This window comes from Dipodomys merriami, unplaced genomic scaffold, assembly GCF_024711535.1.
Source record: "Dipodomys merriami isolate MVZ:Mamm:240054 unplaced genomic scaffold, mDipMer1.0.p SCAF_57, whole genome shotgun sequence".
NCBI lineage: Eukaryota > Metazoa > Chordata > Mammalia > Rodentia > Heteromyidae > Dipodomys > Dipodomys merriami.
Window position 1 is genome coordinate 4,068,669 of NW_027206146.1, and position 19,174 is coordinate 4,087,842.

The following is a 19,174-nucleotide window of genomic DNA, read 5'->3' on the forward strand; positions in this document are numbered from 1 at the left end:
TCCAGGTGGGAGTATAGCAAGTCTGATTTCCATTGTCAACTCTGTTTAAAAGGGTCATTCACATTGGTTTTCCCTATTTTTTTGGGGGGGGGGAGTTGGCAGGCAGGATTGATGGTGGGGTTTGAACACCAGGCCTAGGTTCTGTCTTTGAGCTCTTTTGCTCAAGGTCAGCACTCTAACACTTTGAGCCACAGCACCACTTCAGGATTTCTGGTAGTTCATTTGAGATAAGAGTCTCACAGACTTTCCTGCCTGGGCTGGCTTCGAACTGCAATCCTCCGATCTCAGTCTGCTGAGTAGCTGTGATTATAAATATGAGTCACTAGTGCCCAGATGTTCTTGTTCTTGTTTTTTTTTTTTTTCTATACATATTCTCACTGTGGATTCTGGGCTGGCTTCAACACACAATCCTCAGTGTCTCAGTCTACTAAGTGCTGGGATTGCCAGCATGCCTCCCCTGCCTAGCTCCCCACAAGTTTCATTCTTTGCCATGGTAGGGCACACCATCTTCATAAATGAGCAAAGGTCTCTCTGCTCCACACACACACACACACACACACACACACACACGTACACATGCAAAGGAAGTTTTCCAAGCTCACCCTATCATCCATTTTTCCAGCTTCCTACTTTCTGTGAGAGACAATACCTCCATGCAAACAAAGGGGAGAGAGAGCCTGGGTAATGTTCCTATATACTGACCTGTTCAACAAATGCTGGGGGTAGGGGGACTGACTACTCAGGAAGTGGCAAAAGTGTGGGTCCCAGACAAGAAAGGAAAGACACACACACACACACACACACACACACACACACACACACACACACACACACACACACACACACACACACACACACACACACACACACACACACACCGAGGCTATCTGGTACCTGCTCTGCCCTCCTTCATCCCTCCAGCACCCTGATGCTGGACTGCCCAGAAATCATGAGGAGAAAATTTCATTCCCACACTCTGATCAGGCCATAGGTGGTTTTGTTGTTGTTGTTGTTGTTGTTGTTGTTGTTGTTGTTGTTGTTGTTGTTTTTTGGTCAGTCATGGGGCCTGAACTCTAGGCCTGGGTGCTGTCCCTCAGCTCTTTAGCTAGCGCTACCACTTGAGCCACAGCACCACTTCCGGCTTTTTCTGCTTATGAGGTGCTAAGGAATCAAACCCAGGGCCTCATGCATGTGAGGCAAGCACTCTACCACTGAGCCACCTTCCCAGACCCCCCATAGGTCTTTCAAAAAAAAGTGTTATTTGAAAACTATTTTCATCTCTAAAGATGAACTTCAGAAAGATTGACAACTTTGCTGGCTTCAGCTTCTTGAGGTGGATATAAAACCCTCTAAAATAATGCCTAACAATTGGCATGATAAGTCAATTTTTTTTTCTCATCCAGACAAAATAATGAAGGAGCAGGAGAAGAGGAGAGAGCTGGCAATGACATACGGAAAACGCATGCTTTTCTCACTAGTGGAACTTCAAGAAAAATCTAGAAAAGAGAAATGCTTTCTAGTTTGGGGTCAAATCTTCGAACTGTCAACTTGGCTATATGATAGTGCCAGGCATTTTCAAGAGGGGAAAATGAAGGATTTATAAGATTTGCCCAGCTACAAATCAGAAAAGGTTCTTTCAAGAAAACATGCTCTGAAAAATCACTTTGGTCTCAAACTAGACATAATACACATAATTTTTGTATGTCATTATGTAGTAATACATAATTAGAGTAGCCTACTTTTTATATGTAAAGGCATGAGGAAAAACTCAGGTGCCTTTTTTATTTGATTAATGACTAACAAGTGTGTTTCTGCTCGGATGCTGTGAAATTTCTAGGTCTTATCACATAATGACATAGTGACTAGGAACTGTGGAATGTATGAAAAGAATGAACCAGGTGCCAGTGGGTCACAACTGTCATCCTAGCTACTCAGCTAGGCTGAGACCTGAGGATGGCAGTTCAAAGTCAGCGTAGGCAGCAAAAGCTAAGAGACTCTCCAATTAATCTTTAAACAATCACCAAAAAAACGGGAAGTGGAGCTGTAGTTCAAAGTGGTAGAGCAATAGCCTTGAGCACAAAAGCTCAGGGAACAGCTCCCATGCCCCGAGTTCAAGTTCCACGACCAACAAAAAAAGGGAAAAGAACAGAAAGATGGGCATTGTCATTGGCAAAGACCCTGAGTAGGATTAGACATGACAAGCACAAGGCCACATACACAGGCCAGGGGGCCCCTGGAGCTGGAGGTAGAGACCGTGGTTTGAGGCTAACCTTGGGAAAATGCTAACCAAAGACAAAAGGTCTGGGATATTGTTGAAGAGATGGAGCACTTCTGTGGAAAATGCGAAGCTCTGTGACTTCAATCTCTAGTATGGCCAAATAAAAGAAAGAAATTATACACATATTAACATTTCCTCATAGTCATTGTTAGGTATCCAGAAAGAGTGATTCTTTTCATTGCCAGTCCTGGGTCTTGAACTCATGGTCGGGGCACAGCCCCTAAGCTTCTTTTGGGCCTTGAACTCTGGACCTGGGTGCTGTCTCTCAGCTCTACCACAGCTTCACTTCCAGTTTTCTTGTGGTTTATTGTAGATGAGTCTCACGGACTTTCCTGCCAGGGCTGGCTTTGAACTGTGATCCTCAGATCACAGCCTCCTGAGTAGCCAGGATGACAGGCTTGACGCCTGGCCAGAGTGTTTCTTTACCATGGTTTAACCACCCCCCCCCCCCCCAGGGGATGTGGATCTGACAATGGATGGATCCAACAGGTGGGCCTTGAGTGTGACAGTCATTTACTCAGGAAACCCATTGTGGAAGCATCGTCATTGCTCTGCTAAGACACAGCACTAGATGAGCAGCTACTCAAGGCCAGGAGGAGATGGGAACCCAAGATACTAGTTCCATGGTCCCTTTCTCAAATGGTTCCTCCACAGTCTCCACTTCCTGTTGTTGGTGCCCTGGTCTAAATCTCAGAGGATAAATGGGACCTAGTGACAGTGACATAGTGCTGGAATGTCATTTCCAAGATTCATGACAAAAGGCTGACTTTTGTCTTCCTGGTGAATGGTGCCTGGCCTTCTTGGATTGTTCAGAACTTAATAGCCAATGAAGCAGGCTGTTAGAAGGTGAGCTGCCATTTTGGAAACACCCCTGGGGCCAGTGAGGATGAGATGCCAGTGAACTTAGAAGTGGGTCATTGCCCAGAGGAGCCTTCCCACGAGGCCACCAACCTTGAGAGGGCCGCATGCAAACCTCTGAAGCAGAGGCTCAGGCTAAACCATGATCAGATTCCGGGCCCATTGAAATAATAGGATAATAAATGCATGCTGTTGTAAGCTGCTTAATTTTGGAGTAACTCATTATGTAACTAAATGCTTGTATGGTTTTGACATCTTGGAAGTAAATTGCCTTGTTCTGTGGTCCAACTTCTCATCGAATAGTTAAGGACATAATCTCCCAAGCAATGATGTTACACAGAACATGTTCAGGTACACGGAAATCTTAGAGCAAAATAAAAGAGGGCAAGATTTTTTCTTTTCTTTTCCAGTTGCCAGTACTGGGGCTTGCCAGTACTAGGGCTTTGGGCTTCCCCTTAACTCTTTCATTCAAAGCTGGTGCTCTACCACTTGAGCCATAGCTCCACTTCTAGCTTTTTGGTGGTTAAATGGAGATAAGAGTCTCTTAGACTTTCCTTCCCAGGCTGGCTTTGAACCACAATCCTCAGGTCTCAGTCACCTGAATAGTTAGGATGACAGGTGTGAGCCACCAAAACCTGGCAAAATCTGGTATTTCCAATGTGTGTCTTCAGTTGGGAACACAAGGCCTAGGCATTATCTTTTCATTTTGTTTGGTCTCTAAGTCAGCTGCAGCCTATCCAGCCCTCTGTCACCAAGGTGACATGGTGCCACTTAATCTCCCAATGCTTTGCCCTCTGTCTACCCTCACTATTTTCATTCCACCACTGGTAATATTTTGAGAGCCATAATACAGAAAGAATGACTAAGGAGCTTGAAAACAAGACGATTCCAGAGCAAGGTTCCAGTGATAGACTGGAGAGGTACAAATGGAACTAAAGTGCTTTGATGTCTTCACTCAGAGAGGCTTTGATAAGTCAACACCAAATTCCTTAAGGATACAGATTATATATTAGGATAAGCAATAAATATAGAAAGGAAGGGTAAGAATCCCAAAATGGTAGAAATACCCAGTTCTAAACATACATAGAGCTAAGTTGAAAGCCTGATGTAGATCACTGGTGGCTCACGCCTGAAATCCCAGATACTCAGGAGAACAATATTTGAGGATCACAGTCCAAAGCCAGCCAAGGCAAGACTCTTATCTCCAATTAATCACCCAAAAGCCAGAAGTGGAGCTGTGGCCCAAGTGGTAGAGTGCTAGCCTTGAGTGAAAAAAGTCAAGGAAGGCTGGGAAGGTGGCTTAGTGGTACAGCATTGCCTTGCATGCACGAGGTTCTGGGTTTGATTCCTCAGCACCACATAAGCAGAAAAAGCCAGAAGTGGTGCTGTGGCTCAAGTGGTAGAGCTCTAGCCTTGAGTTGAAGAGCTGAGGGACAGACAGCGCCCAGACCCAGAGTGCAGGCCCAACAACAACAACAAAAAGTCAGGGAAAGTGCCATCCTGAGTTCAAGCCCCAGGACTGGCATGTACTCCCATTACCACCCCACCCCCCATCCCCAACACACACATACACACGCACACACACACACACACACACACACACACACACACACACACAGTGATGTAACTGGACACTGACTCAGTGACTGCTTCAAATCATTTTTTCTAGTTGATTCTAGAACTTCCATATTAACTGTAAGAACACATCTTTTCCCATGGTTATACTTTTTATTTATTTCTCATTTGTGGCTGCATCTCACGAACACTTTCTCAACAGTTGGAACTTGTTTCTCTTTGGAGCTTCTGTCATTATAAGAGTTATAGTCAACCCAGGCACTGGTGGCTCATGCCTGTCGTCCTACCTACTCAGGAGGCTGAGATCTGAGGATCATGGTTCAAAGCCAGCCTGGGCAGGAAAAGTGGTGAAACTCATCTCCAATAAACCACCAGAAAACCAGAAGTGGTGCTGTGGCTCAAGTGGTAGAGTGCTAGCTAGAAGGAAAGAAGGAAGGAAGGAAGGAAGGAAGAAGGGGAGGGAGGGAGGATTTGTTGGGCACCAGTGGTTCACAGTTATAATCCTAGCTCCTCAGGAGGCTGAGATATGAGGATCCAGTTCAAAGCCATCCTGGGCAGAAAATCTGTGTTTTGGTTTTTGTGCCAGTCCTAGGGCTTGAACACAGGGTCTGGATGCTGTGTCTCGGCCTCTTTGTGCTCAAGGCTAGCCCTCTACCACCTGAGCACCACTTCTGGATTTTTCTGAGTAGTTTATTGGAGATAAGAGAATCCTGGACTTTCCTGCCTGGGCTAGCTTTGAACCTGGATCCTCAGATCTCAGCCTCCTGAGGAGCTAGGATTATAGGTCTAAGCCCTAGGTACCTGGCTAAGATTCTTATCTCCAAATAGGGGGAAAAAAAAAGCCAGAGCAGAGCTGTGGTTCAAATGGTAGAGTGCTAGCCTTGAGCACAAAAGCTCAGATACAGAACCCAGGCCCTGAGTTCAAGCCCCAGGACCAGCACCAAAACCAAACCAAAAACTGTTGACGATCAGAAATCATACATCCCAGCCCCTAGGCCCTATAGCCAGACTGTTCTTTTCCCCTCAAGCCCAGCAAGGAGAGGGGTGAGCAGAGCTCTGGCTAGACGCCCTCTGAGCCCTTATAGAGCACCTGCCTGCACACCCACTTGCCTGCCATAACCCCTGGCTCCGGAGGTCAGGTCGCAGGCTCAGGGATCACTGGGCAGTCACCCCCTGGGGTGAGAGGCCTCCTTGGGCTCTGAACTTGGTACTGTGTCCTTCCATGAGTCAGGTGCCCAGGATTCCTCCAACAGCTTCCTTCTCTTTTGGTGAAGTTCATCCAAGTTAGTGTCCCTCTTTCGGTCAAGAATGTCTGGCATCAAGAGTGAGCAGAGTGGCTGCGTTCCTGTCGGTGCTGGCACACACCTACTCACAAAATAAATATTCACATCCACAGATGGGAGCATGCATCTACCTGATCTCCAGCTCCGGTCCAGTGCCCACAGGGGTTGGCCTGGTTGTGTGAATCCCTTTCCCTGAGAATAAAAGCCACTTTCCCCGCTACGGTTGATGCAATTACTTGTTTAGTCATGTCTCCCGAGTGTAACTATTTCTTGTCTGGCCGTCTGCCCCTTCCCAGTGTGGCTTTGCCCTGACCCTACCTCCCCCCCCTTCCCCCCCCCCCCGTGATGCCAGTCCCTCCCACCTCCCCACCTGCTCCAGCCCTGACACTGAGTATACAAGAGTGTGCAAATATGTTCCTTGCCTCCTTTTCTGTCACTCCCCGGAAAAAAAAAATCCACCTTCTTCTAGAGACACCAACGTCGTATCACAGATGCTTTGCCTTGAGATGCTCCTGGTCAGAAAAGGAAGGGAGGGGAAAGGAAGGAAAATGAAATAAGAACTAGGAGGAAGAGGTAGAAGAGGGTGAAGAGGAGAGAAATAGTACTAGCAGTATTGGGTATATCTCAAATGTCAAGCTGAGGGGCTGGGAAAGTGGCTCAGTGGTAGAGCGCTTGCCTTGCATGCATGAGGCCCTGGGTTCGATTCCTCAGCACCACATAAGCAAAAAGAAAAAATCCGGAAGTGGTGCTGTGGCTCAAGTGGTAGAGCGCTACCCTTGAGCTGAAGAGCTGAGGGACAGTGCCCAGGCCCAGAGTTCAGGCCCCACGACCAGACCCCCTGCCCCCCCCCCAAAAAAAAACAAAAAACAAAATCAAATGTCAAGCTGAAGAGGAAACACAAGGTTAACTCCAAAATTGTGGGGGGGGGGAGGGTGTTCTGGGGCTGGATCTCAGGGACTTGTACTCTAGCTTGCCTTTTTCTTTTCTGTTTGATAAAGATTATTTTATAAGATCAGAGGCACAGAGGCATTGCACTCTTTTTTGCTTGGCTTTTTCCCTCAAGGTTGGAGCTCTACCACTTGAGCCACAGCTCCACTTCCAGCTTTTTTGCTGGTTCATTGGAGATAAGAGTCTCAGACTTTCTTGGCAGGGTTGGCTTCAAACTGTGATCCTCAGATCTTAGCCTCCTGAATGGCTAGGATGACAGGCGTGCATTACCTGTGCCTGGTCTCTTCTTTTTTTCCACCTAATTATTTTTTATGCTACTTTTATGTTCCTATGCTATGTGTGGGAGTTGGGCTGGCAGAAGGAGCTGCAGCACTGCTTCTAGCTGGGCTTCCTCCTTCACCACCCCCTCATCTTACCTCTGGGCGACTGCTCCTGGTCCGGCAGGGGGCAGACTTGGAATGTGTCACCTCAGGGCCTCTGCATTGGCTGAATCCACCGCTGGGAGAAGAAATGAGTAAAGCTCTTGCTAAGGGGAATCTGTGTGAGGGATTATTACATGTTTCCCCAGAAGTCACAAGGTCAGATCCCACCAGGTGCCGTGGAATGCCAGCTCTACACATATTTTAAGAGAAGGTAGGCATTCAGATCACTGGGACAGATTTCCAAATTTTAAACTCTAAGCAGTGCATTAAAAATATTTCTGAGCAGGGTGTTGATGGCTCATGCCTGAACTCCTAGCTACTCAGGAGGCTTGGATCTGAAGATCGTGGTTCAAAGCCAGCCCAGACAAGGAAAGTCTGTGAGATTCTTATGTGCAATGAACCAGCAAAAAAAAAGCCAGAAGGGGAGCTGCGGCTCAGGTGGTAGAGCACCAGGCTTGAGCTGAAGAGCTCAGGGACAACACCCAGGCCCGGAGTTCAAGCCCCACAACTGAAAAAAAAAAAATTCTGAGCCATGCACTGGTTTCTCACACCTGTCAGCTACTCAGGAGGCTGAGATCTGAGGATCATGCTTCGAAACCAGCCTGGGCAAGAAAGTCCCCAAGACTCTTATATGCAAGGAACCAGAAAAAAGCCAGAAGGGGAGCTGTGGCTTAAGTGGTAGAGTGTTACCCTTGAGCAAGACAGCCAAGCACGAGTAAGGTCCTGAATTCAAGTCCAGTACTGACAGAAAACGAATAAGTAAAAAAAAAAAAATTTAAACATGTATATGTTCAACCTAAATACAAGAGGCTAAGCTAGACATTTCCAGGGCATAGCGCTGGAATCCCTGGACTTATGTATGTATCACAGGCTTCCAGTTACAGTGAATCCATAAACATAAATAAATAAATAAACCTTTCACCCTATGGTTAAGAAAAAGGCAAGGATGTCTTCCATGTCCTCGTCTAGTAGATATCCATACAATTTCTAGACTGAGGGAGAAGAATAACATGGCAGAGACAGGCAAGCGCCATTGTTTACGAGACCATGGTGTACATAGGAAAGTCCCACACATTTGTGACATTTGTGACTCTTTTAAATTATGCTTTTTCTCGAACGTCCGGTGGCTGGCAGGCCACCAGCACTGGCCACCTTTTCCTCTTCCCTGTCCTCTCTGGCCACTGAGACCTCATTTAGCAAGTGGCCCTTCCAGTTAACTGTCCCCAGAAAACCCTCCCTCCCTCCCCGGGGAACCTCTGGGTCTTGTCACTGCAGCAGCATCCGGGAAGGGTGAGCTGGCTTCCTGGCTACAGCCCTGGGTGTGGCAAGGGACACCCCAGTTCCTCTTTGGTGGGTGGCTGCAGTTCCCCCTTGAGCAGTGATTTCCTGTTGTGGGCCCCACATGCCCTTGCGCCCTTCATCTCGCATGGGAGGCTGGAAAGGAAAGGGTGCTGACCAGTGCAGAATGGGGGCCCTGCTGTGGCTGCTGCTGCTGCCCGTGCCCCTGCTGTGGGCTGGTGAGTGGGCCAAGGGAGGGGGGCAGGGCAGGGCAGGGGGACGGGATGCAGCTGAAGTCTCTCCCCTCACTTCTAGGAACCCTGCAAGTGGAACAGGAGTTCAACCTCCGAGTGCCAAAGCTGGTGACTGTGCAGGAGGGCCTGTGTGTCTCAGTGCCCTGCACCTTCTCCTACCCTCAGTACAAGATGGGGGCCTCACACCAGCTCTACATCTACTGGTTCAAGAGTGGGTACAAGACAAAACAGTATCCTGTGGCTACAAACAACCCAAACATAAAGGTGGAAACAGACACCAGGGGCCGGTTCCGGCTCCTTGAGCATTCAAAGAGTACCAACTGTTCTCTGCACATCAGTGATGCCAAGCGTGGGGACAGAGGGAGCTACTTTCTCCACATAGAGGGAACAGGGAATACAAGATACACTTACAGAGAGACGAGGCTGACGCTGGAGGTGACAGGTAAGCTGGGAGCCAGGGCCCCCTGGCTTGCTGAGACCACCGCACCAGGATATCTGTGTCTTTTCTTTTGGCCGGGGGGGGGGGGGAGAGGGGGGTGTTTGGTTGTGGGCCTTGAACTCAGGACCTGAGCGCTGTTCCTCAGCTCTTCAGCTCAAAGCGAGTGCTCTGCCACTTGAGCCACAGTGCTACTTCCAGTTTTTTGGTGGTTTATTGGAGATACGAGTCTCATGGACTTTTCTGCCCGGGCTGGCTTTGAACCATGATTCTCAGATCTCAGCCTCCTGAGTAGCTAGGATGACAGGCATGAGCCACCAACGCCCGGCTGACATCTGTGTCTTGAGGTCAAGTGGTCAGAAGGCATGGGGTCCTGAGTCACTGTCCACTCTGAGGGTCTCCAGAGACCTGGGTTCAGGTGTCTACTCATCTCCTCCTCAGCTCTGATGGAAAAGCCAGTGATCCACTCTCCAGAGCATCTGCCGTCTGGCCGCCTGGCACAGCTGACCTGTGGTCTTCCAGGACACTGCGAAGGGGGCCGGCCTCTCACCTTCTCCTGGACTGGGGATGTCCTGAAGTCCACATACCCCAGGAATACCCATAGCCCTGTGCTCACCCTCGCCCCGCAGGCAGAGGACCACAACACTAGCCTCACCTGTCAGGTGGAACTGCAAGGAAGTCGTGAACGTACAGAGAGAACCATCCTGCTCAACGTCTCCTGTGAGTGCTGGACAAAATGGCTGGTTGGGGGGGGGCGGGGAGAAGAGGGGGGAGGGAAAGAGTGAGGGTGAATAGGTTCTTGGTGTGTGTGGGGGGAGGCAGGGGGCCTGGGCAGGATCTTTCTATCTAGATGCTCCTCAGAACATCAGCATCCTCATTGCTCTGAACGGCACAGGTAGAACTTTCTGTCCCCTCCAGCTCTGGATGGGTTTGTGGGCAGAGACTGCATGAATCACATACTAGGAGAGGGGAGACACGAACCCCACCCCACCCCATGCATGGCTGTGCACACTCACTGCACACACATGGGGACAGTTACCATGAGATGATGTCACACCCTCCCTCCCCCACCCCTGCCTGGCCCAGTTCTTACATGGAATCCTTGCCCTTCCACTCACCCACAGCTCAGCCCCCATCCCCCCCCCCGCCCCTCTGTCCCATTTCTCATCATCCACAGGGGCTTGGCCCCCTCTGAGGACCAAAGGGGCTGACGCGGGGTGGGGAGAGGGATCTGACCCTGGAAGGAGATGGAGCCATCCTCTCCCTCCTTCCTTTCCTCCTCTTCTCCTTCTTCATCTGCATCTCCTCCTTCCCTTCCAACTCCTTTGCCATCATTCTCCCTGCAGCCTCTTGCCCACCTCTCCCTCTTTCTCTCTCTTATTCTTCCTGCCAACTCTTTGTCTTTCTGTCCTCCAGACTTCAGAAGTGTGCAGAATGCCTCCCTTCCTTCAATATGGCCAGCATCTGTGGGTGCGCTGTGCTGTGGACAGCTAGCCCTCTGTACCACTGGGCTGGTTCTGGGAGGGTCTCAGGCTCCCAATGCCTCCCCACTCTCCCCCACAGAGACCCTGGAACAGGGTGGAGATGGCAACCAAAGGGCTGCACCTTCGCTGGGTTCCCAGACCGGCTCTGTGAGCTGTGTGCCGGCAGGGGGACACCTGCTGACCCTCGGCCTTCCTCCTGCAGATCTCCCTCAGCTGCTGGGCCCCTCCTGCTCCTGGGGGGCTGAGGGGCTACACTGCACCTGCGCCTCCCGCGCCTGGCCAGCCCCCACCCTGCAGTGGCGGCTGGGGGAGGCGCTGCTGGCGGAGGGCAGCGGCAACACCTCAGTCGCTGTCACCTCCAGCTCGGCTGGGCTGTGGGTCAACAGCTCCCTGAGCCTCCATCAGACGTTCAGCTCCAGCCTGGAGCTCAGCTGCCAGGCCCAGAATGTGCGCGGAGCCCAGAGCGCCCTGATCCTGCTGCTGCCAGGTCAGGGGCTTTTTCTAGAGGGATGCAGGAGGGGGGGAGCAGGAGAGGGGACATGTGGGTCTGGGGGGGGATGGGCGTGGGGGGAGGGCTGGCGGGGAGGGTGGGTGAGCTGGGGCCTGGAGTGAATTCCTGGGGAGGATGGTGTAGAAGAGAAGGTCCAGAGAATAAGTCCTCTCCCCTGCCCGGCACCCCCTCCTACTTTTCCACAGGGAAGCCAGTGCCCAGGTCGGAGGCTCCGCTGGCTCTGGCCGCCCTTGGAGGTGCTGGGGCCACCACCCTGCTGGGTCTATGTCTGTGCCTAATTTTCTTCTGCATGTAAGTCCTGGTCCCAGGGGGACGTGTTGGCACTGAAGGACTGGGCTCCAAGGACAGGACCTGGCACAGATAAGGAGAGTGGCCCCCCCAGATGCTAAGGAGCCCCCTCCAATAAAGAGAGATGGGGAGATGGGCATGAAGACAATGGGGTGCAGAGCACACAGAGGCGCCCTGTCTTCACTGGGAGTCCCCCACATTATCCCAATGAGCTTGAGCTGTAAAGCACTTACTGGCCACGGGTCTGGTTAGGCCCAGGCCCTGAGTTCAAGCTCTGGAACTGGTGCAAAAATAAAGTATATGACTGAAAGACTTCACACACAGTCATGCACCCATCTCTACAAGGTCAGAACTATTTCATTAGCCCACAATAGAGAACATAAACACCTGGGCATCACTTACCAGGATTCAAGGTTTCAAGATTGATCCACACTGGTGCACGGTCCAGTAATTCACACTCCTTTATCTTCCAAATAACATCAAGTTGCATAGAGAAAAACATGTCCACTTCTCTCTCACTGGCTGCATATACTTTTGGGAAATGGTGAAATCATGGTGGAGATGTTTGTGGGGTGGGGCAGGAGCCTTCTAGAACAGAAATTCAGTCTTAGAGGACCTTGGACAAAGCTCTAGGTGCCTGGGGCTGGGAGTCTTCTGTCACAGGTCCATCTGGCCTCTGTGTCCAGTTCAGGGGGGCCTGGAAACCTCAGTCACCCTTTTTCCAGCCTTAGTGGGTGGAAGAGGTAGCCCACTCTCCTGTTCCTGAGGCTTCCCGGCCCACAGTCTGCTCTTCTCTTCCCGTAGAGTGAAGATGTACAGGCTTTGCACAACTGGGAGACCACAGGGCACAGAGGATGAAGACCCTGTGATGGGTACGGTCAGCTGGGTGAGTGACCAGGACATCATCACCCCAAGGCTGTCCCTTGGCTATTTGTGTACGGTGTGTGCCAGTCCTGGGGCTTGAACTCAGGGCCTGGGCGCTGTCCTTGAGCTTCTTTTTGCTCAAGCCTGGCAGTCTACTACTTGAGCTGCTCACAGTGCCACTTCCCACTTTTCAGTGGTTTATTAGAGACTGCTGCCCACCACAATCCTTAGATGTCAGCTTCTCGAACAGCTAGGACTACAAGTGTGAACCACTAGTACTCAACTTGGATCCTTATTTTTCTTTTTTGATAGTCCTGGGGCTTGAACTCAGGGTCTAGGCTCTGTCCCTGAGCCTCTCTATGCTCAAGGCTAGGGCTCTAACATTTGAGCCACAGTGCCACTTCTGGCTTTTTCTGAATAGTTTATTGGAGATAAGTCTCATGGACTTTCCTGCCCAGGCTGACTTTGAACCGTGATCCTCAGATTTCGGTCTCCTGAGTAGCTAGGATTATAGGTGTGAGCCACTGGCTCCTGGTTGTTTTTGTTGTTGCTTGGTAGTGGGGCTTGAACACTTGGCCTGGGCGCTGTCCCTCCGCTATTCAGCTCAAGGCAAGCGCTCTACCACTTAGCTTCAGCACCATTTGTGGTTTTCTTTTGGTGGTTCATTGGAGACAAGAGTCACAGGACTTTCCTGCTGTGGCTGGCTTTGAACCACAATCAGATCTCAGCTTCCTGAGTATCTAGGATTACAAGTATGAGCCACCGGCGCCTTGCTGTTTTTTTTTTCCTTCCTGTACACTTTTCGTTGCTACTATAAATGTGATCTTTTAAATAATGAACTCCATTAATATTGCTAGAATGCAGAATCAAAGCATTTTTTTTAAACATGTGAGGATGTTTTGTGATTAAAATAAACACAAATTGGTGGTCTTGGTTGCAGTTACAATCTGGCTGCTTTAGCAGCCCCAGAATTATTAAGCAAACTTGATACGTTTATAGATAACATCCCATCAATGGAAAACATCGTCAGATTTGATCAAATGACTGCATTCTTGCCGTGGCTGAGTGCAAGTTGGAGGTGCTTTTCATTTCCCCCTTGCCAACACGGTGCTTCCAGTGTTCACTCTGGACACTACCCACGGTTGAGTTCCCATCCTAGAGTCCTCTGGGGCCGGCCTGCAGCTCCTGCTCCCCAGTGACACCCACCTCTGCCCAGTGGGCCCAGTGGCCAAGGACTGTCTTTATTTCCTCCACAAATGCAGCAAGTGACATTTAAATTACATTTGACTTCTGGTAGTGCTGGGATTTCAACCCAGGATCCCCTCACCCCCGCCCCTACCCCCATCTGCTAGGAAGGTACTCTACCACTTGAGTCAGGACCCTGGCTTCTTTTTGCATTAGCTATTTTTCCAGTAGGATCCTGCTTTTCTTCCAGGTCAGTGTGGGGAGAGGAGGACCGTGGGGAGGGGAGACTACCAGAAGATGGAAGGAAATGGGGAAGAAGTGGGATAAGAAAGAGTAAGGGAGTAACAAGAGTAACTGGGAGCTGGCTGCCAGTGGCTCATGCCTGTCATCCTAGCTACTCAGGAGGCTGAGATCTGAGGATCACAGTCAAAGCCAGACCAGGCAAGAAAGTCTGTGAGACTCTTATCTCCAATAAACTACTTAGAAAAAGCCAGAAGTGACTGTGGCTCAAGTGGTAGAGTGCTAGTCTTGAGCACCAAGAGGTCAAGCCACATGACTGCCCCCCCCCCAAAAAAAGAGAGTAATTGAGGTATGTGTGAGAGACTAAATGGAAGTGTCATAATGGAACCTCTTACTTTGTACAATTAAATATATGCAAATAGAAAAAATTACTCATCACACAGACCCCAGGGAGATGAGGTAAGCATGTCTCTTCTCACAGGACCAATGGGAAGAGAGAGAGAGAGAGAGACAGACAGACAGACCTGACTTTATTGAGCTTCAGAATGTCACACCACCTCAACCCTTTTAGGAATTCTGATAGTGGATTTGGAAGGACCACATACAACTCCCACAGAATCATGCTGTCACCAAGAGGTGGTCCCTGCGCAGCCAGTGGGGTGTGTGGCGGCCAGCAGGGCGCAATAGGCAAGCAGGCTGCATGTAGCTCTCAGAGGGAACTAGCTTCCTTGAGGTGACCGGTGACCGCAGACCACAGCTTGCTGGATTAGAAAGTGAGAGGAAAGTGAGGAAACCGACAGCCAGAAACTGCATGGGGGATGACTGAGAAAGGTCAGTTTACATTCAAAATGGATCTTGAACGAATATAAAAGTATAAGAAATTCCATCATGCCCTTTTTTGGGGAGGGGGGAAGGGATGAGCCTGGAGCTGAACTCAGAGCTGAGTCTTTGAGGTTAGTGTTCCATCACTTGAGCCACAGCTCTCCTTTCTGACTTCTTCTGAGTAATTTACTGAGGATCAGAGCCTTACAGATTTTCCTGCCTGGGCTGGCTCTGACTTTCCATCCTCAGACTTCAGCTTTTGGAGTGGCAAGGATTACAGGTATAAGCCACCAGCACTCAGCTTGTCTCTATTCTTGTTGTGACTCTTTTTTTCTTCCTTTACAGGGATCTAAGCAGAAGCCCTCACCAGACAACCCTGGGGGCCAGGCATCATCACCAGTTGTCACAGATCCACAGGAACTCCATTACGCTTCTCTCAGTTTTGGTGGGATGAGCTTTCAAAAGTCTTGAGACCAGAGAGTCACAGAAAACAGAGAGTACTTAAAGATCAAGACAAGCAAGTGAGGAGGGCCTCGGAGCTCAGACCTGGCCCCAGGGCCCATCTGACCAGAAGTCAGAGGTGAACCATGGAAGCATCCAGAGCCCAGGAGAGAGCAGTAACTTCTGTCAGAGCATCCTCAAACAGAGCAGAACTAGATTGGATTGGACAGACAGGATCTAGCACTTTCTAAGGCATGGCATTTGTGAGTTCTTGCAAGGATTTATTTTAGCAAAACAAGAGAAAGTAGGGAGAAATGGTCAAACATTTCAATGCTACACCCAGGTATCTTGATATCCAGGTTTAAGTTAATACATACTCTCTCACCAATAAAAAAAAAGCAGAGGCTGGGGAACCCTAGGAATCACAGGGCGGATCTAGGACCCTCTCTGGCCTTTCTTGACAACGATGTGTCCAAAGTGATCCTTTCAGCCAGCACCAGAATCTGCTGGACGGGGCCACACCCACCCTGGGCTCTACTCATTCCTGTTCTCTGGGGCCACCTTTCCTGAAACCCACCACCCACCACCTTCATCTTCACCACCAGGAACTCACCACACCTCCTCTCCTCCGGCTTTCATGCTGTTGGAGCACAGGCTGAGGGAGGGGTGCAGTGGAGGTTCAGGCGAGGCAGGACCTCACAGGCCTAGTTCCTCAAGGTTGAGTCCGGAGAACGTTTTTCACTGTTGAAATTAAGTGAACAACTAGGTGTCCAGAACCACTCGGTCCCACACAAGTGACCATGTCAGTCCCCGACCCTGCAGTGGTCACAAGAGAAGCTGGCCAGCTCATTTCTGCGGGACACTGGCTCCGTATCCAACGCCCAAACCTATGACTAATGAAATAGTGGAGTTGTTTATTTTAAATCACACCTCCTGAGCTCAGTCCCAGTCTCCATCCTCACCTGGGCCCGCGGGGACGGCCTTGGCCTTGGCCTCAACGGTGGCGGCGGCAGGGGTGTACCCCGGCCCCCCACTCCCCGGCCCCTCCTCGCCCAACCTCTCATCCATCCCGCGCCAGCCCTTGCTGATGGCCAGGCGCGGGGGGCGCGCGGCGGGGGCCAGCGCCAGGCGCTCGGGCCGAGTGCACCAGGTCCAGCACGGCCGACGGCCGCGCCGCCTCCAGGCGCTTGAGTAGCTGGCGCGCGTGCCCGCGGAAGGCCTCGGGCGCGAACGCGCACTCGCACTCGCGGGAGAAGTAGCGCAGGCGGCGGAAGTGCGCATACAGCACCACCTCCTTCTGCGGCGCCAGCTGCAGCGGCCGGCAGCGCGGCAGCGCGCCGCCCTCGCCCGCCGACCCCAGGCCCCCGCAGCGCGCCAGCCGCCCCGTGTCGCCCCGCAGAAAGTTCATGAGCACCGTCTCCGCCATGTCGTCCGCATTGTGACCTGGAGGCAGGAGAGAGCGGCGCGGGGTCCCTGCTCCGCCGGATCGCTGCAGGGGGTGGGGGTGGGTGGGGGACCCCGGGAGGGACTGGAGGGGGTCATGGAGACCCGGGAACCCAGGACAGCCAGGGCACGGGAGGGGCTGGAGGGGGTCAGGGAGACCTCCCGGCCAAGACTGAAGTCTTTCGGTACCCTCTGCCTGGCCTCAGCCCGGCATCACCCGTCTTGGGGGGGGTCTCTGGACCCGATTCGGGGCGCGCCCTCTCAGAGCCCTCCCCGCCCAAGCGCGCCCCCTGCCCGCCGCCGCGCATGCGCTCACCCGTCACTGTGCGCGTGGCCCCCACGCGGCGCGCCCCCTCCTCGACCGCGGCGCCGCAGCACCCCACAGAAGGTGCAGCAGGGGCGGGAATGGCCGGGGCGCGAGGGGTCGGCTGCACCTGCGCGGGGCGAGAGAAGCGGGCTACACGTGCAGGCCTAGCTGCGGGTGGACCAGGCGCTGGGGTGTGTGCTGGAGGGGGTGCCTTTTGGGGCTGGGGTCCCCAGCGTCAGTGTGAAGAGGATGACGGCCTTCTGGACGGCTTCTGGGGAGCGGGAGAGAAGGGGGATTCTGAATCTCCTCTGGAGATGGGACTCCGCACCAGGCTTTGCCGGGGGTGGAGGGAGAGACGCCGTGGATGCCTTCGCGCCTCGAGGTATTGGACTGAGTACTTGGAAGAGGAGAGGAGGGCAATGGGGAGAAGGAGCACGAGGTGTGCGTTTAGACCCCGCTGCATGCCCCACATCCAGCTTTCCATTTGAGCCGGGTCGGTGAAGGTCTTTTGCTCTGGGAAGCATTTCCTGAGCCGTGTCACAGGAGGTGGGGGCCCAGCCTCCACCTCTGAGGCTGGTTACCCGCCCCGAGGGGGACGCGCCGGTCCCCACGAAGGGTGGAGGGCGAGGGTGGGGATTCCGACCCGGAAAAAAATGGAACCAGGCGGCACAGCCTAGCACGTGTCCCAAGCTAGTATGGCACCTGAAGTCATGCCTGCCTGGAGAGAGGAGTCGGGGCGTCTCCAGAATGGTGGGGGAGAAACTCAAAAGCCCTTAGTCTGAAGACACCAGCCGGATCAGGGGCCGGACCAGCCGGTGCCGCAGTAGCGAGCGCTCACCTCGGCAGAGCCCGCCCTGGAAGGGCGGGGGACTCCGAGGAAATGTGGAAGCGGACTACGATTCCCAGAAGGCTGTGGGCCTGTCCGCTCGCCTACGACTCGCAGGCCTACAACTCCCAGAGGCCCCTTGCGGTGATGCTCACACCGTCCAATGTTCTCTGAAGAGATAGACTGTGCCTACAACTCCCGCCGGCCTCTGCGGTCGGGTGGCCAGCGCTTCCAGGCACTCCCAGAATGCACCGGGCCCCTTCCGTTTCTCTCTGCGCGGGAACCTTGGCGGCGAGCCCCTCGTTCTGCGTTGCTCCCGGTGTCCTGAGATGGGATGGGCTTTTCTTTCTTTCTTTTGAAGATTTTCTGCCCTTGTAGTGGGCATAGGAATTTGCAGCTCTGGCGGGAAAGAGGTGGGGGAAGGGTTGGGAGAGTGCGTGACAGGCCGGAACCCAGTGGGTCGGGGGCTCCGCATGCGGGGCCCGGTCTGCGGGTCTCCACGCGTGCTGGGTCTCTGGGTGGGATCGTGGTGAGCAGTTAAGCACTGGTCAGTCCCACATGCGACCCCGCTGAAGGCTGAGGTCAGGAATGAAGGTGGGTGAGTCTGGGGAGCCCATTCCCCCCTGGAGGTCACCCAAGGCCAAATCTCAGGCCCAGCCCCAAATTGAGGCATTCCCTGTGTTTACAGATACGCAGATAAGGAGGATTGAGGGTGAGGGGTACGGACTGACACTGTCCCACGGGTTAAGCTCTGTTTGAGGGCGCAGGAAGGAGGGCCTCACGCCAAGCCCGGTTGGTGGGACACTGGATGAATGGAGCCAGGTAAGGTAAGCCCTCTCTCCGGGCTTTCTATCTAGTGGAGTACCTGCAGCCTATAATATTCACGCAAATAAACTAGTTCTCACACACACACACACACGAAAAGTGTTTAGAACAGTCAGTTCTCTACCAAAGGATAAGTGTTGTCATCTCACTTAAGACTGCTTGTTTAGAAATGTCTTTCCTGAGCTAAGTTGTTCTTTTAATGGAAGCAGTAAGGTGATAGTTAAATCCAAACACTTCAGACAACCTAAACTTCTTGAGTCTGTAGTTCTCAAGGTGGAGGCTAAGGGTGATTTCACTTTTAGGGAACATTTACCAATTCTGGAAGCACTTTAAACGTTGTAAAGTAGAAAAAGGGAAGACCATGCCAGGCATCTTGTAGCCAGGGACAGGGAATGGTGACTAACCTCCAGTTATTTAGCCCCAAATATTAGTAATGCCAAGGTAAAGAAACCCTGAATAATGTTCTGATGTCCCTTCAGTTTCTACTCTAACACTAATACAAGTAACATTTTAATGTGGCATACCTAAGAATTGCTGATAATGTAAACCAACAAAAGTTTTTCTTGCAATGTGACATACTGGTTTTCCCTTGCCATGACAACAGTG

The 19,174-nt window shown here is 51.8% G+C and overlaps 1 protein-coding gene across 1 annotated transcript; it reads left to right on the plus strand.

Moving 5' to 3' along the window:
* The first annotated feature begins 8,719 nt into the window (after positions 1-8,719).
* LOC138812724 (sialic acid-binding Ig-like lectin 5) lies at positions 8,720-15,788 on the plus strand. Its single transcript, XM_070000839.1, has 7 exons — positions 8,720-8,881; positions 8,958-9,338; positions 9,774-10,052; positions 11,019-11,303; positions 11,513-11,618; positions 12,420-12,501; positions 15,072-15,788. The coding sequence occupies exons 1-7, from the start codon at positions 8,767-8,769 to the stop codon at positions 15,195-15,197; spliced, it is 1,374 nt and encodes a 457-aa protein (XP_069856940.1). The 5' UTR covers positions 8,720-8,766; the 3' UTR covers positions 15,198-15,788.
* The last annotated feature ends 3,386 nt before the right edge of the window (positions 15,789-19,174 follow it).

Coding starts and splice junctions, on each gene's coding strand:
- LOC138812724 (XM_070000839.1), top strand. CDS start 8,767: ATGCCCTTGCGCCCTTCATCTCGCATGGGAGGCTGGAAAGGAAAGGGT. Junction 10,053..11,018: donor CATCCTGCTCAACGTCTCCT/GTGAGTGCTGGA, acceptor TTCCTCCTGCAG/ATCTCCCTCAGCTGCTGGGC. Junction 11,304..11,512: donor CCTGATCCTGCTGCTGCCAG/GTCAGGGGCTTT, acceptor ACTTTTCCACAG/GGAAGCCAGTGCCCAGGTCG.